Source organism: Natrix helvetica, assembly GCF_964273705.1.
Source record: "Natrix helvetica genome assembly, chromosome: 2".
In the NCBI taxonomy this organism is placed as follows: Eukaryota; Metazoa; Chordata; class Lepidosauria; order Squamata; family Natricidae; genus Natrix; species Natrix helvetica.
In genome coordinates, this window is record NC_138552.1 from 36,727,511 (window position 1) to 36,743,027 (window position 15,517).

The 15,517-nt window shown below is 38.2% G+C and overlaps 1 protein-coding gene across 2 annotated transcripts in view; it reads right to left on the minus strand.

Moving 5' to 3' along the window:
* The window catches only part of ARHGEF28 (Rho guanine nucleotide exchange factor 28), a 166,591-nt gene that overhangs the window by 134,216 nt on the left and 16,858 nt on the right, over positions 1-15,517 (minus strand). For both annotated transcript variants that reach the window (XM_081942975.1, XM_081942976.1), the window contains exon 2: positions 12,694-12,737. In XM_081942975.1, coding sequence (XP_081799101.1) covers positions 12,694-12,737 — 44 coding nt within the window. The remainder of the gene's footprint in view (positions 1-12,693; positions 12,738-15,517) is intronic.

Genomic DNA, 15,517 nt, shown 5'->3' on the forward strand with positions numbered 1-15,517 from the left:
CATCACAGAGAAGGCCCTACTCCTGGGCGCCGCCCGCTGGCATTGCTTAGTGGACGGCACCCGGAGGAGTCCCTCTCTGTGAGAGCGAATTGGTCGCAGGGATGTATGAGGTAAGATGCGATCCCGCAGGTAACTAGGTCCTGTGCCATGGAGCGCTTTAAAGATGGTAATCAGCACCTTGAAACGCACCCGAAAAACCACAGGCAGCCAGTGCAGCTCGTGCAGGAGAGGTCCGCATTCTGGACCAGCTGTAGTCTTTGGGTGCATCTCAAGGGGAGCCCCATGTAGAGAGCGTTGCAGTATATCACTTTATAATGGATTGGAAAGACCACACTTGGAATATTGCCACGATGTAAAAAAGATGTTGAGACTCTAGAAAGAATGCAGAGAAGAGCAACAAAGATAATCAAGGGACTGAAGGCTAAAACATATAAAGAACGGTTGCTGGAATTGGATATGTCTAGTTTATTGAAAGAAAAGACTAGAAGTGACATGACAGCAGTATTCCAATATCTCAGGGAGATATTGGAAGAAGAGAGTGTCAAGCTATTCTCCAAAGCACCTGAAGGCAGGGCACAAAGCAATGGAGGGAAAGTAATTAAGGACAGAAGCAACCTAGAACTAAGGAGAAATGTCCTCATAGGTAGAACAATTAATCAGTAGAGCAACTTGCCTTCAGAGGTTGTGAATGTTCCAACACTGGAAGTTTTTAACAAGAGATTGGACAACCATTTGTCTGAAATGTTATAGGGTTTCCTGCCTGAGTAGGAGGTTGGACTAAAAGACCTCCAAGATCCTTCCCAAACTGTTATTCTATTCTATTCGCTATGGCAGAAAATTTTAGAAACTGTGTCCATTTCACTTCAGTTATGTTACTCACTATTGGATGTGTATAGGGGAAGAGATCTATAAATGCATAGTAAAATATAATTGGTAATGTCAGTAATTATAATTTCCTACTTATGATTATTGCAACAATTTTATTCTTCTATTAATTTTTAATTATAATTCATATCATTATGAATATGTTTGAGATTATCACAGGCAATCTTGTATTAGGGAGCCAAGCGACAAATAATTTAAAGAGAACATTACCCAATTCAAATCAAAGGAAATTAAACTAAATTTCTTGATTTATTTATTATAATTAAACTCTTTCATGCCATAATCAGTCTTTAAAAATCCTTTTTCAACAATGGAAAACTGAAGATCAGTGGCAGAATTTACTGGGGGGTTGAAGTGTTCCCCACTGACTTTTCATAAAGAATTTTCTTTTGCTTATGTTGCCTTTTATTTATGTTGCCCAGTAAATTATTACTGTAGTGAAGAGCTAAACAAACCAACTCAGAACAACCAATTGATCAGGATTTTTGCTTAAAAAACTTAAGACCCACCTGTTCCAACTAGCTGGCCTGGCTTAACTAGAACTTTCTAACCTCCCTGGCAATTTTAATCATGGTAAATGTAAATTTTGGGGTTTTAAATTATTTTAACTGTTTTAATTTATTGTTATTTATTTTAACCTAGTGGCTTTTTATTGGAATCTTATTTGTTAAGCATTGATGTCACCTCCTCCATGCCACATCTGTATATTTGTTTTGATTGTACGTCGCCCCGAGTCCCTTTGCGGAGAGGGGGCGACTGATAAGTCAAATAAATAAAATAAAAAAACAAGATACGCAAATCTTTCTTCTACAAAGAGATTTCAATCAAGGCAGATATTTTTCCCTCTTGCTTGATACATTCCAAAGACTTTTTCTCTGCTCTCTTCAATTCCATACTTTATTCCAATATATATTTCACAAATTATCAGTTGTGTTTATCTAGTGCTTAGGAAGTGATTGTTTACTTTTAATGCAATCTGGCTAAAGAGGTTAGTCTAACACCAAATTATGTATACTAGATTTCAGATCTATATTTGTTTTAGGATCATAATAGAGTCTCAAACCAGTTCCATATATATATATATCACATTTCTATTCTAATTAAATTATAATTAAACTAGAATACCAGGCAGAATAGTTTCAAATGTCCACAAAGGGATATTTATCATAAAGCTTCTTAATATTTTCATACTTGAAAAATCACTGCTACAGATAATTGTCACAAGGTTATTCTAGGTCTAGAATTAAATGCAACCCTCAACCTAACCCTCACCAAATGTTTACACAGAAACTTTGCTATGACCAAATGCATTATCTGGAATTTTTGAACAAGCCAAAGTTGAAAACAGATTTTCAAGCTCTACTGCATATAATATTCAACAATCAAAATATTTTGTCATTAATATTATCATTCACTGTTTTAACTATCAATATCCAGCCACTGTATTTAATACAATACAATACAATAGTAGAGTTGGAAGGGACCTTGGAGGTCTTCTAGTCCAACCCCCTGCCTGGGCAGGAAACCCTATACCGTTTCAGACAAATAGCTATCCAACATCTTCTTAAAGACTTCCAGTGTTGGGGCATTCACAACTTCTGGAGGCAATCTGTTCCACTGATTAATTGTTCTCACTGTCAGGAAATTTCTCCTCAGTTCTAAGTTGCTTCTCTCCTTGATTAGTTTCCACCCATTGCTTCTTGTTCTACCCTCAGGTGCTTTGGAGAATAGTTTGACTCCCTCTTCTTTGTGGCAACCTCTGAGATATTGGAATAATGCTATCATGTCTCCCCTAGTCCTTCTTTCTCTTAAGCTAAACATACCCAGTTCCTGCAACCGTTCTTCATATGTTTTAGTCTCCAGTCCCCTAATCATCTTTGTTGCTCTTCTCTGCACTCTTTCTACAGTCTCCACATCTTTTTTACATCGTGGCGACCAGAACTGAATGCAGTATTCCAAGTGTGGCCTTACCAAGGCATTATAAAGTGGTATTAACACTTCACGTGATCTTGATTCTATCCCTCTGTTGATGCAGCCTAGAACTGTGTTGGCTTTTTTGGCAGCTGCTGCACACTGCTGGCTCATATTTAAATGGTTGTCCACTAGGACTCCAAGATCCCTTTCACAGTTACTACTACTGAGTAAGGTATCACCTATACTGTACCTGTGCATTCCGTTTTTGTTGCCTAAATGTAGAACCTTACTCTTTTCACCATTGAATTTCATTTTATTAGATAGTGCCCAATGTTCAAGTTTGTCAAGATCCTTCTGTATCTTAAGCCTATCTTCTGGAGTGTTGGCTATTCCTGCCAGCTTGGTATCATCTGCAAATTTGATGAGTTCCCCATTTATTCCCTTATCCAAATCATTGATGAAGATGTTGAAGAGTACTGGGCCTAAAACAGAGCCTTGGGGTACTCCACTGCATACTTCCCTCCATGTAGATGCAGTTCCATTGAGAACTACACGTTGAGTGCGGTTGGTCAGCCAGTTACCAATCCATCTGGTGGTGATGCTGTCTAACCCACATTCTTCTACTTTATCTAGTAGTAGGTTATGGTCTACCTTATCAAAAGCCTTACTGAAGTCCAAGTAAACTATATCAACGGCATTCCTCTGGTCCACTAATTTTGTCACATTATCAAAGAATGCAATAAGATTAGTCTGGCATGATCTGTTTTTGACAAATCCATGTTGGCTTTTGGCTATTACTTTGTTTGCTTCTAGGTGTTCGCAAATTCGTTGCTTGATTATTTTTTTCAGAATCTTTCCTGGTATTGAGGTTAGGCTGATAGGTCTGTAGTTTCCTGGATCTATCAGAGGCTTTATCAGAGGCTTCTGTGGTCTGCTGGATCAAAGCTTAATATAAGCACACTGAAGCTGAATATAGGATTGATCAAAGCAGCCCAGTGTGAAATTAAATACTAATTCTTAAATTTTCTATCCTTTTATATTCTGCAATATGAAACTTTTACAGGGAGACTTTAGGGAATACTTCCAAAAATTTTAGTGAAAAACAGATCTATTTATGTATTGTTTACACATTCCTATGCCATCTACTCCTCAATGATTCTGGGTGGCTTATTATTATTATTACAGCTCATGCAAGGAGTGTGACTGACTGACCTTGGCGAAAGAAGGGAAGAAATGCCCTTAGGAAACAATAAGACAAGAGAGACAGGAGCTCCCAGTGGCTTAAAGAAACTTAGGAAAGACCTGCCATAATGGATCAAGCAGTCAAAAGGGCAGCAGGAAGTTTGTACGTTCAGACTTGCAAGATTGTTAATTTGGCTTTACAATAAAGTAGAATTAGTTCATCTAATCCTGTTTCCTGTCTGGTTTCTTGGGAGGGCTAATGAGCCGGGATGGCTGACGGGAAGCCTGCCTCACGTCTTATAGCAGACTACCTTTGCATCAGGCTTTACAGCCAAGGCTATAAATCTCAATTCTAAAACCACTTGACCTTTTATTCAGAAATTGTCTTACTTGACTTCAGGTTAAATTTTATAATGAACCAGAAGGAGCATTGCAGTAGGTATCGGCAGCCAGGCAGTGAAGTCTATCTGGCAAAATCTCTCGAGAAAAAGGAGAGGTTATGATTTTGCCCACTTTTATGCTAGACAGCTGTCATTCTTGTCAGTAGTCTGTGGGAACGGAGGTTTTTGTGGTTGACTTGTGAGTAGAGTAGCTGGGAGACAAGGGATTTCAACCAAGCTCATAATGTAGCCTATATGGGCATAAGATTCACTGAGCCTTATCTCTTTATCACTTTTAGAAATTTGTTTGTTTGTTTGCTGCCCATCTTACCACAGAGTAACTTCACATATAACACATACAAGTAAGTTAATGCCAACTGCTAAAATCCAATTACAGATAGGGAGGGAGGGCCAGGAAAGGGGGGAGGTGGGTTATTGAATCAACCACCTCTACTGTGATGCCCCAAGCTAACAGGCAGAGCCAGATCTTTAGGCCCTTACGAAAGATCAGGAAGGTTGGGACAGACCTCACATCAGGAAATAAGATGTTTTAGAGGACAAGTGAAACAGCAGAGAAGGCCCTTCTCCTAGACCCCTCATTAGCTGGAATGATAGGGTTGACAGGGCCCATAGCATGCCTCCTCTGCCAGCACAGGTGAGAGGGGCCAAGTCTTAACTATTTAGCTATTAGGAACCTTCCCAATGACATGTTTTAGAGCACTGGATGAGTCTTCTTTTCAGTCGTTAGAAAAGGATGTTTTAAATTCAAGTTTAAAAACTTTAAAAAATATTTTTGGAATAAACAGTAAAAGAGTCATTAGAGCATTGATTCTGGAAAGTTACAAATGGACTAAAGGTCCAGATGAATTTGAAATAAGATTTCTTTGAAATAAGATTTTGGAATTAATTAGAAGAATATTTCCTATGGGAAAATGTTGCTTTTCATTCTTTAAAAAAAAACATGACAGGAGGAAACTTTGAAAGTTGGATGCCACTAGGAACAAGGAGCTACCATATTTTTTAAAGTATAAGATGCACCTTTTTCCCTCAAAAAAAGAGGCTGAAAATCTGGATGCGTTTTATACACTGAATACAGCATTTTTTGCCTCCCAAAACCCCACTCCCTTCACCAAAATGGCCGTGGAGAGCCTTTAGGAGGCTTTCAGTGCTCCTGGGGGTTGGGGAGGGTAGAAATGAGCGAAAAACAGGCCATTTTTGCTCAATTCCCCCCCCCCACTCCCAGGAGCACTCTATAAGCCTCCTAAAGGCTATGCATGCCCCTTTTTTGACAAAAATGGGCACGTTTTTGCGGAAAATGGGCCATTTTTACTAGTCGGGAGGCACACCTCAAGAGCACTCTACAAGCCTCCTAAAGGCTATTCATGCCCTTTTTTTGAAGAAAAATGGGCCATTTTGGGGAGGTCTGCAGAGTGCAAAAACATTTTTTTTAAATTTGCCTCTTCAAAATCTTGGTGCGTCTTATACTCCGAAAAATACAGTAATGATTACAACTAAAGGAGGAGAGCACTTAAATTTGACTTACTAACAGAAAACGGAACAAAATACCTTAATATTGGAATACTGAAGGATATATTAAACTATAGAACCAAATGTTAATTTTGAAAATGTCTGCCATTATAAACTGATTGTATTGAAAAGAAGAAGAGCAAGTTCTACTGAGCAAGAAGACTGAGACTCGTTTGAAAGTGGATGTAAAAAATAACAGGTTACTGTACAAGAACAAAGATACTACATTGAATATACAAAAAGAGATAACAAAAGAGTGACCTGGATAATTGGCATGTAAAAGATGTTTTTTCATGTTTTGAAGGATTTTGTGAGAAGAGACAAAACAAAATGATAAGAGATCAAGTTTTAGCATGTATTTGAAAGAATTAAGATCATATTGTTAAAAGTAAAAAGAAGAAATACAAAATTGGCTAATTTCATTAAGATTAAAATAAATATTGTTATCTGTAGTAATCTCAATGGGCTTTTGCTGACCAGGACTGAATGACAAAGCTTTTAAGCATTTTGTTCATAAACATGAGATGAAATATGGGAAGAAGAGATCATCTGTTGTATTTTAAGAGAAGGTGACAAGTTACTAAAATGTTTATACTTGTAATGAAGAGGGAAGTCACTCTTTATATATATATTTCTTTTTTTTCTTTAGTATATTCTTTTTCTACTTTTCTATTTTTCTAATGTTTACCTCCTTTTCTGCACTATTTTTTATTCTTTAACATCTTAGATATCAACAAATTGAAATCAACAAAAAACTAGTGTTGTTTTCATACTCGGGAAGCAAATAGCCAATCAGGACCTGGCTACTATGCACTCAGTGACTCAATATTGATAATCCTCAACTTACAACCACATAAGACACCCAAATTGCTAAGCAAGACAGTTGTTAAGTGAATTTTACCCCATTTTATGACTTTTCTTGGTTAATTGAATCACTGCAGTTGTTAAATTAGTAACATGGCTATTAAGCGAATCTGGCTTCCCCATTGGCTTTGCTTGTCAGAAGGTTGCAAGGTGATCACATGACCCTGGGACACTGCAACCATCATAAATATGAACCAGTTGCCAAGTTTCTGAAATTTGATCATGTGACCACTGGGATACTGCAATGGTCAAGTCACTTTTTTCAATGCTGTTATAACTTTGAACAGTCACCAAATGAATGGTTATAAGTTGAGGACTACCTGTAATATCAAGTATACTTCACAAAAAACTCTTCAATATGATAGTTACCCAGGTTTATGCTCCAATTCCTAATGCAAAAGAAAAAGAATTTGACAAATTTTATGGTCAAGTTCAATTTGAATTTAACAAAACTTGTTAGCAAAGTTTGGAATGCCAAACTTGTAAATAATACAGAAAAAATACAGTTGGACATCATCATTTGGAAATCAAAATGAAACAAGAGAACTTAATCCGTTTCTGTCAATCCAATATTTTTTTCCTGGTAACACCATTTTCAAATGGTGAGTCTTTTGGGAGAAGGGCGGCATATAAATCCAATAAAAACAAAAACAAACAAACAAATAATCAAAGCAGTGCCTTTTTACATGGACATCATCAGGCAGAACACATAGAAATGAAATTCACATTATAGTGCTACAAGAAGGTAGATGAATTCAGCTATAACAAAATAGACTTAGCCAGATGACTACAAAACAGATCATAACATGATTATGTACAATTTTAAATTAAGATAAAGCACAAAAAGAAAGACAACCATAATATGATCTTGAATATATACCAATTTACTCTTTTATGAAAGTTTATTGTTATATAAACTACAAATGGAAATAAAGATTAGAAAAAATGGTAAAAGAAGATGAAAGAGAAAAATTATGCAACTCCACATCTTTAATCTGAATGTACTTTTATTTCTCTTGAATCTATAAAACAGCATTATTACAATAATTTGATTAGAAAAACATATGCATAAGGCTACATATTGTAAAAGATTAATATTTGAATATCAATCTTTAGAAACTATAAATACTGTTTGCATTAAACATTTTTATTTTTACATAGTACTATTAGCACATTTATTATTTAAATTGTACTGCTAGGTAGATATATATCAATAAAACATATTACGCTTGAACCAGAACAGAGAAATTACAAGAAAGATCTTGGTGAAATTTGATCATTCATAACTAAACAATAACAATATTTTAGCCTTCTCCAATCTGGGTGTAGCATAAAGCTATACTGTAATTTCCAAAGTTTACAAACCAAGATGTGCTCCCTGGGACTATATGAATTAAAGGCATCCATTTAGGAACTGATTCTATTTTATTTTGCTTAGCCTTAAGTCAACTAAAGCCAACAGAGGAAAGATTGGGGAAAAAAAGATTATCTGCAGAGTACAAAAAGATCAAAAGAACTTTTCAATTTATAGAAGGAACATAAAGTGATTGTACATATCACCTAATAGCTAACTAAGAAATTTTGTCATTTAGTCTAGAAGTATGTTGACATTTGAGAAAAGAGCTTTTTTTAATTGGTTCACACATTTCCCATTAGCTAGACACTATTTGCTATGCTAGCAGTGCAACATCAAAGTTTTTTTTCTGAATTTATGCAAGTTTACATTCATTTCAACAAGGCATAAGCATTGACCAGATCTTCCAAGTTAAAATGGCTTTTAAAGGTCATTCACATTCTCAGAATATGCCACTGTTGCCGTTGCCAAATGAATGTGAGAATTTAACATGCTATCATAGTTTAAAACATCAAACACAGTAAAGATGTCTCAATATATAAAGTTTCTTAACTTTAAGCTGTAAATAGATTGATTTGTCTCAAATTATTTTCTTGCCCCGAATTGTCTGGTATAGCATAGTATACCATAGTTTAGTATTACTATAGTGTAGTAAAACAAAACCCTGAAAAAGACAGATCACTACATTATTTCCTGTTAAATGTCTAACTTTTATACTGTAAATGTGAAGTTAAAAAACTGAAAAGCAAAAGTTAAAACCACAAATTACGACACAATGCTCTTCTACTTCCAAATCTTAAATTTGAGAATATTTGTGTGATTTAAATTCCATGCATTGTCTCAGTTAATATCACAAAAGTTATTACTAAGAAGCGACATCAACAGGGATTTATTTAAATAATATTTGTCTTTGGGATATAAATGGTTTGTTTGCAGAAATAATGAAAATGTACAATATTTGATCGTTTGCAATAAGATCATAGTCTATACATTAAAAAGCAAGTGTATTTATTTCCAACAAATGTGTTACTATCCCACCCCCACCCCCATTTTTACCTCCCCAAACAATTTACTAATACTACAATGTAGCTGGTATATTACAGGCATCACATAATTTCCTCCAAACAAACAAGACATTTGTTAAAACCCTGTTGATTTCAAACCTATATGCATGTCACATTCCTGACATTCTTATGTTCAACAATGAAATTTGAATTTCATATGTTCATCCTTCAGTGACACTCTTGCTAGCTTTTAAGTTGAGATTTTCAGTAATTCATACTTTGAGCAAGTAAAAACTGAAATGGTATTTTGTTCCATTTCTGCTGGGTGCCTTATTGACAAATGAAATCATCCCCCTTACTATCTTTCTCTCCCTCTATATTCTTCCAAATAAAACAGAAGTAACACGTGTATCATCTTTTTATAGTTTGGTGAGTTTTATGCCACGCTGTAAAAAGATTGAAACTCAAGTAGATTGTTTTCACCATCTCCTTCTTACACAAATATTGTGATTCATTGAAATCTTCAAACTCCAAATGTACTGTATAAGATTTCAACCAAACACAGCAAGTCAGTAATCTATTCAAGGAAAACAGACAAAAGAACTACTTTCTACCTCTGATTTAAATACCAACTTGATTGTGTTTCCCATGAAGATATACTAATAAGGCAGGAGTTTCTTTAATGGAAGGAATCCCAAGAGGTTTGTATATATGCATTAGAAGGCAATTACTGGGGCATTTCTGGCATAGGCTATTTCTGTTCCATCAATAGAGCACAATTGTGACTGATTTCCATCTATATGCCTGTTTATACAAGGTCAGGTTGCCCACATTTATTTGTCAAGAGATTATATTGTTATAATCTTCCCCAGCACAGTTCCTTCAAAATTTCATATTGTCCACTGGTTGTGCTTACTAGGAATGATTGATTTTGTGATCCAAGATTTTCAAAGGATAGTCATCATTCAAATATGTTGTTCTAAATTATTTTTACTGGACATTCTATTTATTTGTAAAAAAATTATTGGCTGTCCAGCTTACCACAAGATTTATTTTCTTATTCATATAACATTGAACAGAAATTTAACTGATTTAAGAATATAGTCAACAATCTAAGTGATGGCAGTATAGTCAAGCTACATATTTAAAAAAAACAATTGTGGCATCAACAATATTACATTCTATATATTAAGAAAAATAATTCCCCAATCATTTAACAGTAGATATTAATTTCATTATTTTATTAAAACAAGGTTTCCACATTTCATTCTACCTTGTGGAGATGGTTCCCTCCCCTCACTCCATATTTCTGCTACCAGTCTAATGCCATCTAGATGGTTTGGGGCTATTACTTATGCAATCTAAGCCACCATGGACGATTGGGATCTGCTGCAGGTAGTTTCAGAAGGATATGATACAAATCACGACAAAAAACAAAATATGTCACGCACAAAAAATGCCATTTAAAAGTCAAGCACATGACTTGTTTCAACCGCTATCTAACACAAAATTTGGTGTGTTTGTTTTCAAATTATCATCCATTAAAGGGTATTTTGTTTTTCAACAGCTCCATCCTACTGGCCAGTGGCAAAAGATTGCAGGAACTGTAATTCAACACACCTGACCATTATGGCTTGTTCCATATATCATGATTCAAACCCTGATTTAACACCTATATGAATTGAGCCATTATGCTTGGTGTTCTTGCTAGTATAATGCATTTAGAATTGATACCTTGGTCAAGCCTAATTGATTAGCCTTTTCCCAATCTGCCATTACTTTCACACAATATACCATTAACCTAACACAGTGATGGCTAACTTTTTTCCAATTATATGCCAAAAGTGGATGGAGCGCAGGGGGTTGTGGGCAGGCGTGCCACACCCATAATTCCATGCACGCAACCCCCCACACATGTGCACACGACACCCCCCCCACCTTCTCCCTATTTCCCCCTACGCGCGATGGACCCGTTTTTCACTCTCCCCAGGCTCTAAAGTCTTTCTAGGAGCCTAGGGAGGGCAAAAACGGCCTCCCCCGCCCACCCCCAGCGGCCGTCTGGATGCTTGGAGGGCGAAAAATGGGCCTATGGGCAACCCGGAAGTCCATTTGTGAACTTCCAGGTTGCCCGTAGGGCTGTTTTTCTCCAGAGGCTTTCTAGGAGCCTGGGGAGGGTGAAAAAAAGCCGAAAATGAAGATGAAAGTCAGCTGGCCAGCGTGCACATGCATGCTGGAGCTGGCAGGGCAACATCTCCCATGCCATAACAAATGGTTCCACATGCCATAGGTTCGCCATTACAGACCTAACACATCTGGAATGCATCTTCATGTTAAGATACATCAATTAAGTAAAATACTCAAGTCAAATTTAAATTATTCACTTCTCTCACCACAGACACACAACAAATCTTTAGAGATTAAAAATAAGTTAATCTATTGTTTTTTAAATAGGTTTTTTATAAAATACAAAGAAATATATACATGCATTCATTTTTTAAAAACTAAATTTGCTTTTTAATCACCAGAAATATTATAACTGTTCCAAAGCAGGTACTATTCAGGCTAGGGGAGAATGAAGATAATAGATGGTCATTCAACATAATCTCAGGAGTCCTATCAGAATTTGGCATCTTGTTACTTTTGTCTACATTTCCCTATTTGAACTACAGGTACTAATTTATTCATATAAAAATTGCATCTTGCCGTTCTTGACCATTAAAGCTCAGAGCTGTTAGAATTAGCCTAATTCAACATCAATTACAAAAACAGAAAATAGGCAGATTCAGCAAGAAAAAAAATCATGCACTAAATATGAAATTACATTTCTGGAGAAACATACCTTTCTAAACCATATTTTCACTATGGTAAGAAATATTATTTAAAAATTGTTAAAGCAGCCACTCAAATAAATTTACGTGTCTTAAAAATACTCCTAATTCTACCATGACTTAAACTCCAAAGAGTGCTCTTCTCTCATCCATACCATGCATAGTTCATTCTTTTAAATTCCGAACTTAATGGTTATATGGGGCCTCCTGTAATGCATGTTACTTTACTCAATTCATCACACTATAAATTAGCCCAATTGCATTGAGTGTTTCCTGCTCGTTGTGCTGGGAGAAGTAAGGGGGGTGATAATTCTGCTCTAATGGTGCCATTACATCATGGACTATCCAGTAGTAGTCTTTCACAATGAAGTAGTGGCTTGAAGTTCTTCATTTGAGTGGAGTTATTAAGATAATAGGTATCTATTTGCAATAATGTCTATATCTCGTAGTTTAAACATTTTCTGTCCTAATACATTTTAAGTTTAAAATCATTTAATTTATCTTTAAGTACAAACTGGGCTACATTATCTTTAAGTACAAATATCTGGATACCGCAATGTGAAAATTACTTCAAGAACAATGAGAAACAGTGTACATAAAAGGCATGGCCCAGTTAGAATGAGACAGCAGCATTCAATAGCTTGCAGATTCTGTCAAGCAAGACACAATATTTTGCTTCATTCATGCTTCCTTTCAATAAGCCTCTCTGTTCAAAACAAAAGAAAAGGGCATAAGTCTAAAGTTGTGGAACTTACATAAAGAGGTGCTTCAGTGCAGCTCAATTCCATCATTGCAGCATCTGCAAACAGAGCAAACCAAGAATTATCACACACTTAATTGCAAAGCATTGATACTATACTGTGTGGATAGTCAAAGATACTAAGACCATCACCATGGTATCTGAAGAGTTCCACGAGCAATTCTTGTCCCATACATTTGTAAAAGCGGACACTTTTTTCATTACCCTCCATAAGAAAGAAAACACAACAGGTGCAATGTTCGGAAAGTTTACAACCTTTCAAAAGCTACTTAAAATTAACTAAATTTGCACTATGTAAGGTCCTCCAGGTGCCGACAAGTTTAATAAACTCTCCATTTGTAGACTCACTAAATAATGCTTGCCATTTAAATAAATGAAACATTATATAACCCACAGTTTATATAACAGAAACAAGACAATAATTCCCAATTAGTGAAAAATTACCTAGAGAATTCAAATTTTGTAACCATATTTGCCATCGTTTAAAAGAAACAAAGAGTATATTTCCATAATGCCATCCTATACCGCGTACATTAGACAACCTAAATCCTCTGTGAGCAAAATAATAAACTGACGCAAATGTGACATCTGAAATGCTAATATCCAAAGAAAACCAAAGCAGTTTGGATTCCATAGTATACTCTGCCTCTCCTCACATGTTCCTTAAAAATACTGATTTCACTAGGAAAGAGCTTATTGAGAATTCTTACAAAATAATTAATATTGTGTTCAAACTTTCTTAAATGTAAATACAGCCTCCACTCATTTTCAAACCTTCAATATTTCAGCTGAACTCATTTACAATATAACTAGCTATAGATAATTTTCTCCCAGGTCTCCTTTCTCCATCCTTAGGACTATAAGACTCTGACATAGTAACTGTGATTCAAGACAGTTTATGCAACAGTAAATTCGTTACTGGTAGTCCTTTGTTTAGCAATTGCAACTATTTAGCAACTATTCACAGTTACAACAGTGATGAAAAAGTAACTTTACAACCAATCTTCACATTTATGATCTTTGCACATCTGTAAAGCAAAGGAAAGTTGAAATAAGATTATAAGCACAGGAAACGTTTCATCGTCAACATCCCAAAGGAAGATTTTCAGTGTCTCAATCCTTGCTATATCCATAGCATCCCTCGTAATGACAATCAGACTGTGTCCATCTGCCCCTTTACATTTAAAAAAATAATAAAGGGATCTTAATTTTTAAAGAATGAAGATTTGACTGTAGAAACCTCTCGAATGAAGAGACGGAGGCGAATATAATACAACTGTTGTTTATTGAATAAACTGACAGGAACAACACAACGAGTCGTCTGACAGCTATTTATACCAGGAGCTGTCAGACGACGAACCAATAGGGATAAAGTATTTCTCCCGCCGGCTGGCTGGTGCGCCTGGGCCAATCAGAGGATCCCTATTCTCGACTGCCCTCTGCTGGCCAGGCTCACCGGTACACAACACCCCTTTCCCCTGGATTGCGCAGGCGTAATCGTCTAAGTACGACGGACGCCTGCGCACGCGCTGAGAGCGTCTCAAAGAAGATGGCGCCTCGCCCAGGGAAGGTGGAGTGTCGGCTCCGCTCTTGTGGCGAACAGGCCTGGCAGCGTCCTGGATGGGTCTTCCTCCCGGCAATGCACCGACGGCCAATGGTAAGTGAGCCAGCGCACCGGGGGGGGCTGTTGCGAGGTCGGAGCTAGTGGCGTTTGGACGGTCGAGCCGGCAGGCGGCGTCGTTAGGGCCTGGTTGCTTTTCTGCAGGTGTGTTGTGTTCAGGTCCCTCTGGTCGCCGACGCAACTGGCTTATATGCCGCCGCCAATGTCTGCCATCATCGAGGAGGACCCTGTAAGAACAGGGCCCCGTGATGTCAGTCACTTTGCCAGGTAGCCACTTCGGCTCGCCGGTGTAGTTGCGAGCGAATACCCCCTCACCCACCAGAAAAGACCTGGGAGGGGAAGGAAGGACAGGAAAAGAAGGGTGGTAGAGAGGGTGGAATCGGTCTAGCAGGGAACGAATACGGCGACCCAGCAATAGTTCCGCTGGGCTTTTGCCCGTAGCGGGGCAAGGGGTGGAGTGCTGGGAACGGAGGTAGGTGGAGATGCGGAGTGGCCAGGGAAGGGTGGCCATACGGGCCAGGGCTTCCTTAGCGGAGCGAACCGCTCGTTCGGCCAGGCCGTTGCCCGCAGGGTGGTAGGGGGCAATCGGGGCATGTCGGATGCCCAAGGAGGCAAGGTAGGACTGGAATTCGGTGGAGGAAAATTGGGGACCGTTATCGGAAACGATAACGTCCGGAAGACCATGGGTGTTAAATAGGGAGTCAAGGATGCGGATAGTGGCCGAAGAGGTTGAGCTGGGCATAGGAAACAGCTCAACCCACTTCGACCAGGCATCCACCAGAAGGAAGAATAGGCGGCCCTCAATGGGCCCCATGAAGTCGACGTGGAGTCGGCTCCATGGGCCCATGGGGAGTTCCCACTCCCTAGGCGGGGAAGAAGGCGGCGCGGAGCGCACCTGCTGGCAAGGGGTGCAGCGTTGGACGTAGGCGGCGATGTCCGCATCCATGGACGGCCACCAGACATAGCCGCGGCCGAGGCTTTTCATCCTGACTATGCCAGGGTGGCCGTCATGGAGGCGAGACAGGACAGCTGGCCGCAGGGAAGAGGGGACAACCACGCGGTTTCCCCACAGGAGGCAATCCTGCATGATGGAAAGCTCCAGGCGGCGGCGGAAAAAAGGGGAGAGTTGGGGATCATTGGAGACTGCAGACCAGCCCCGGGAGACAGCGGTCATTGCACGGTGCAGGATGGGGTCAGT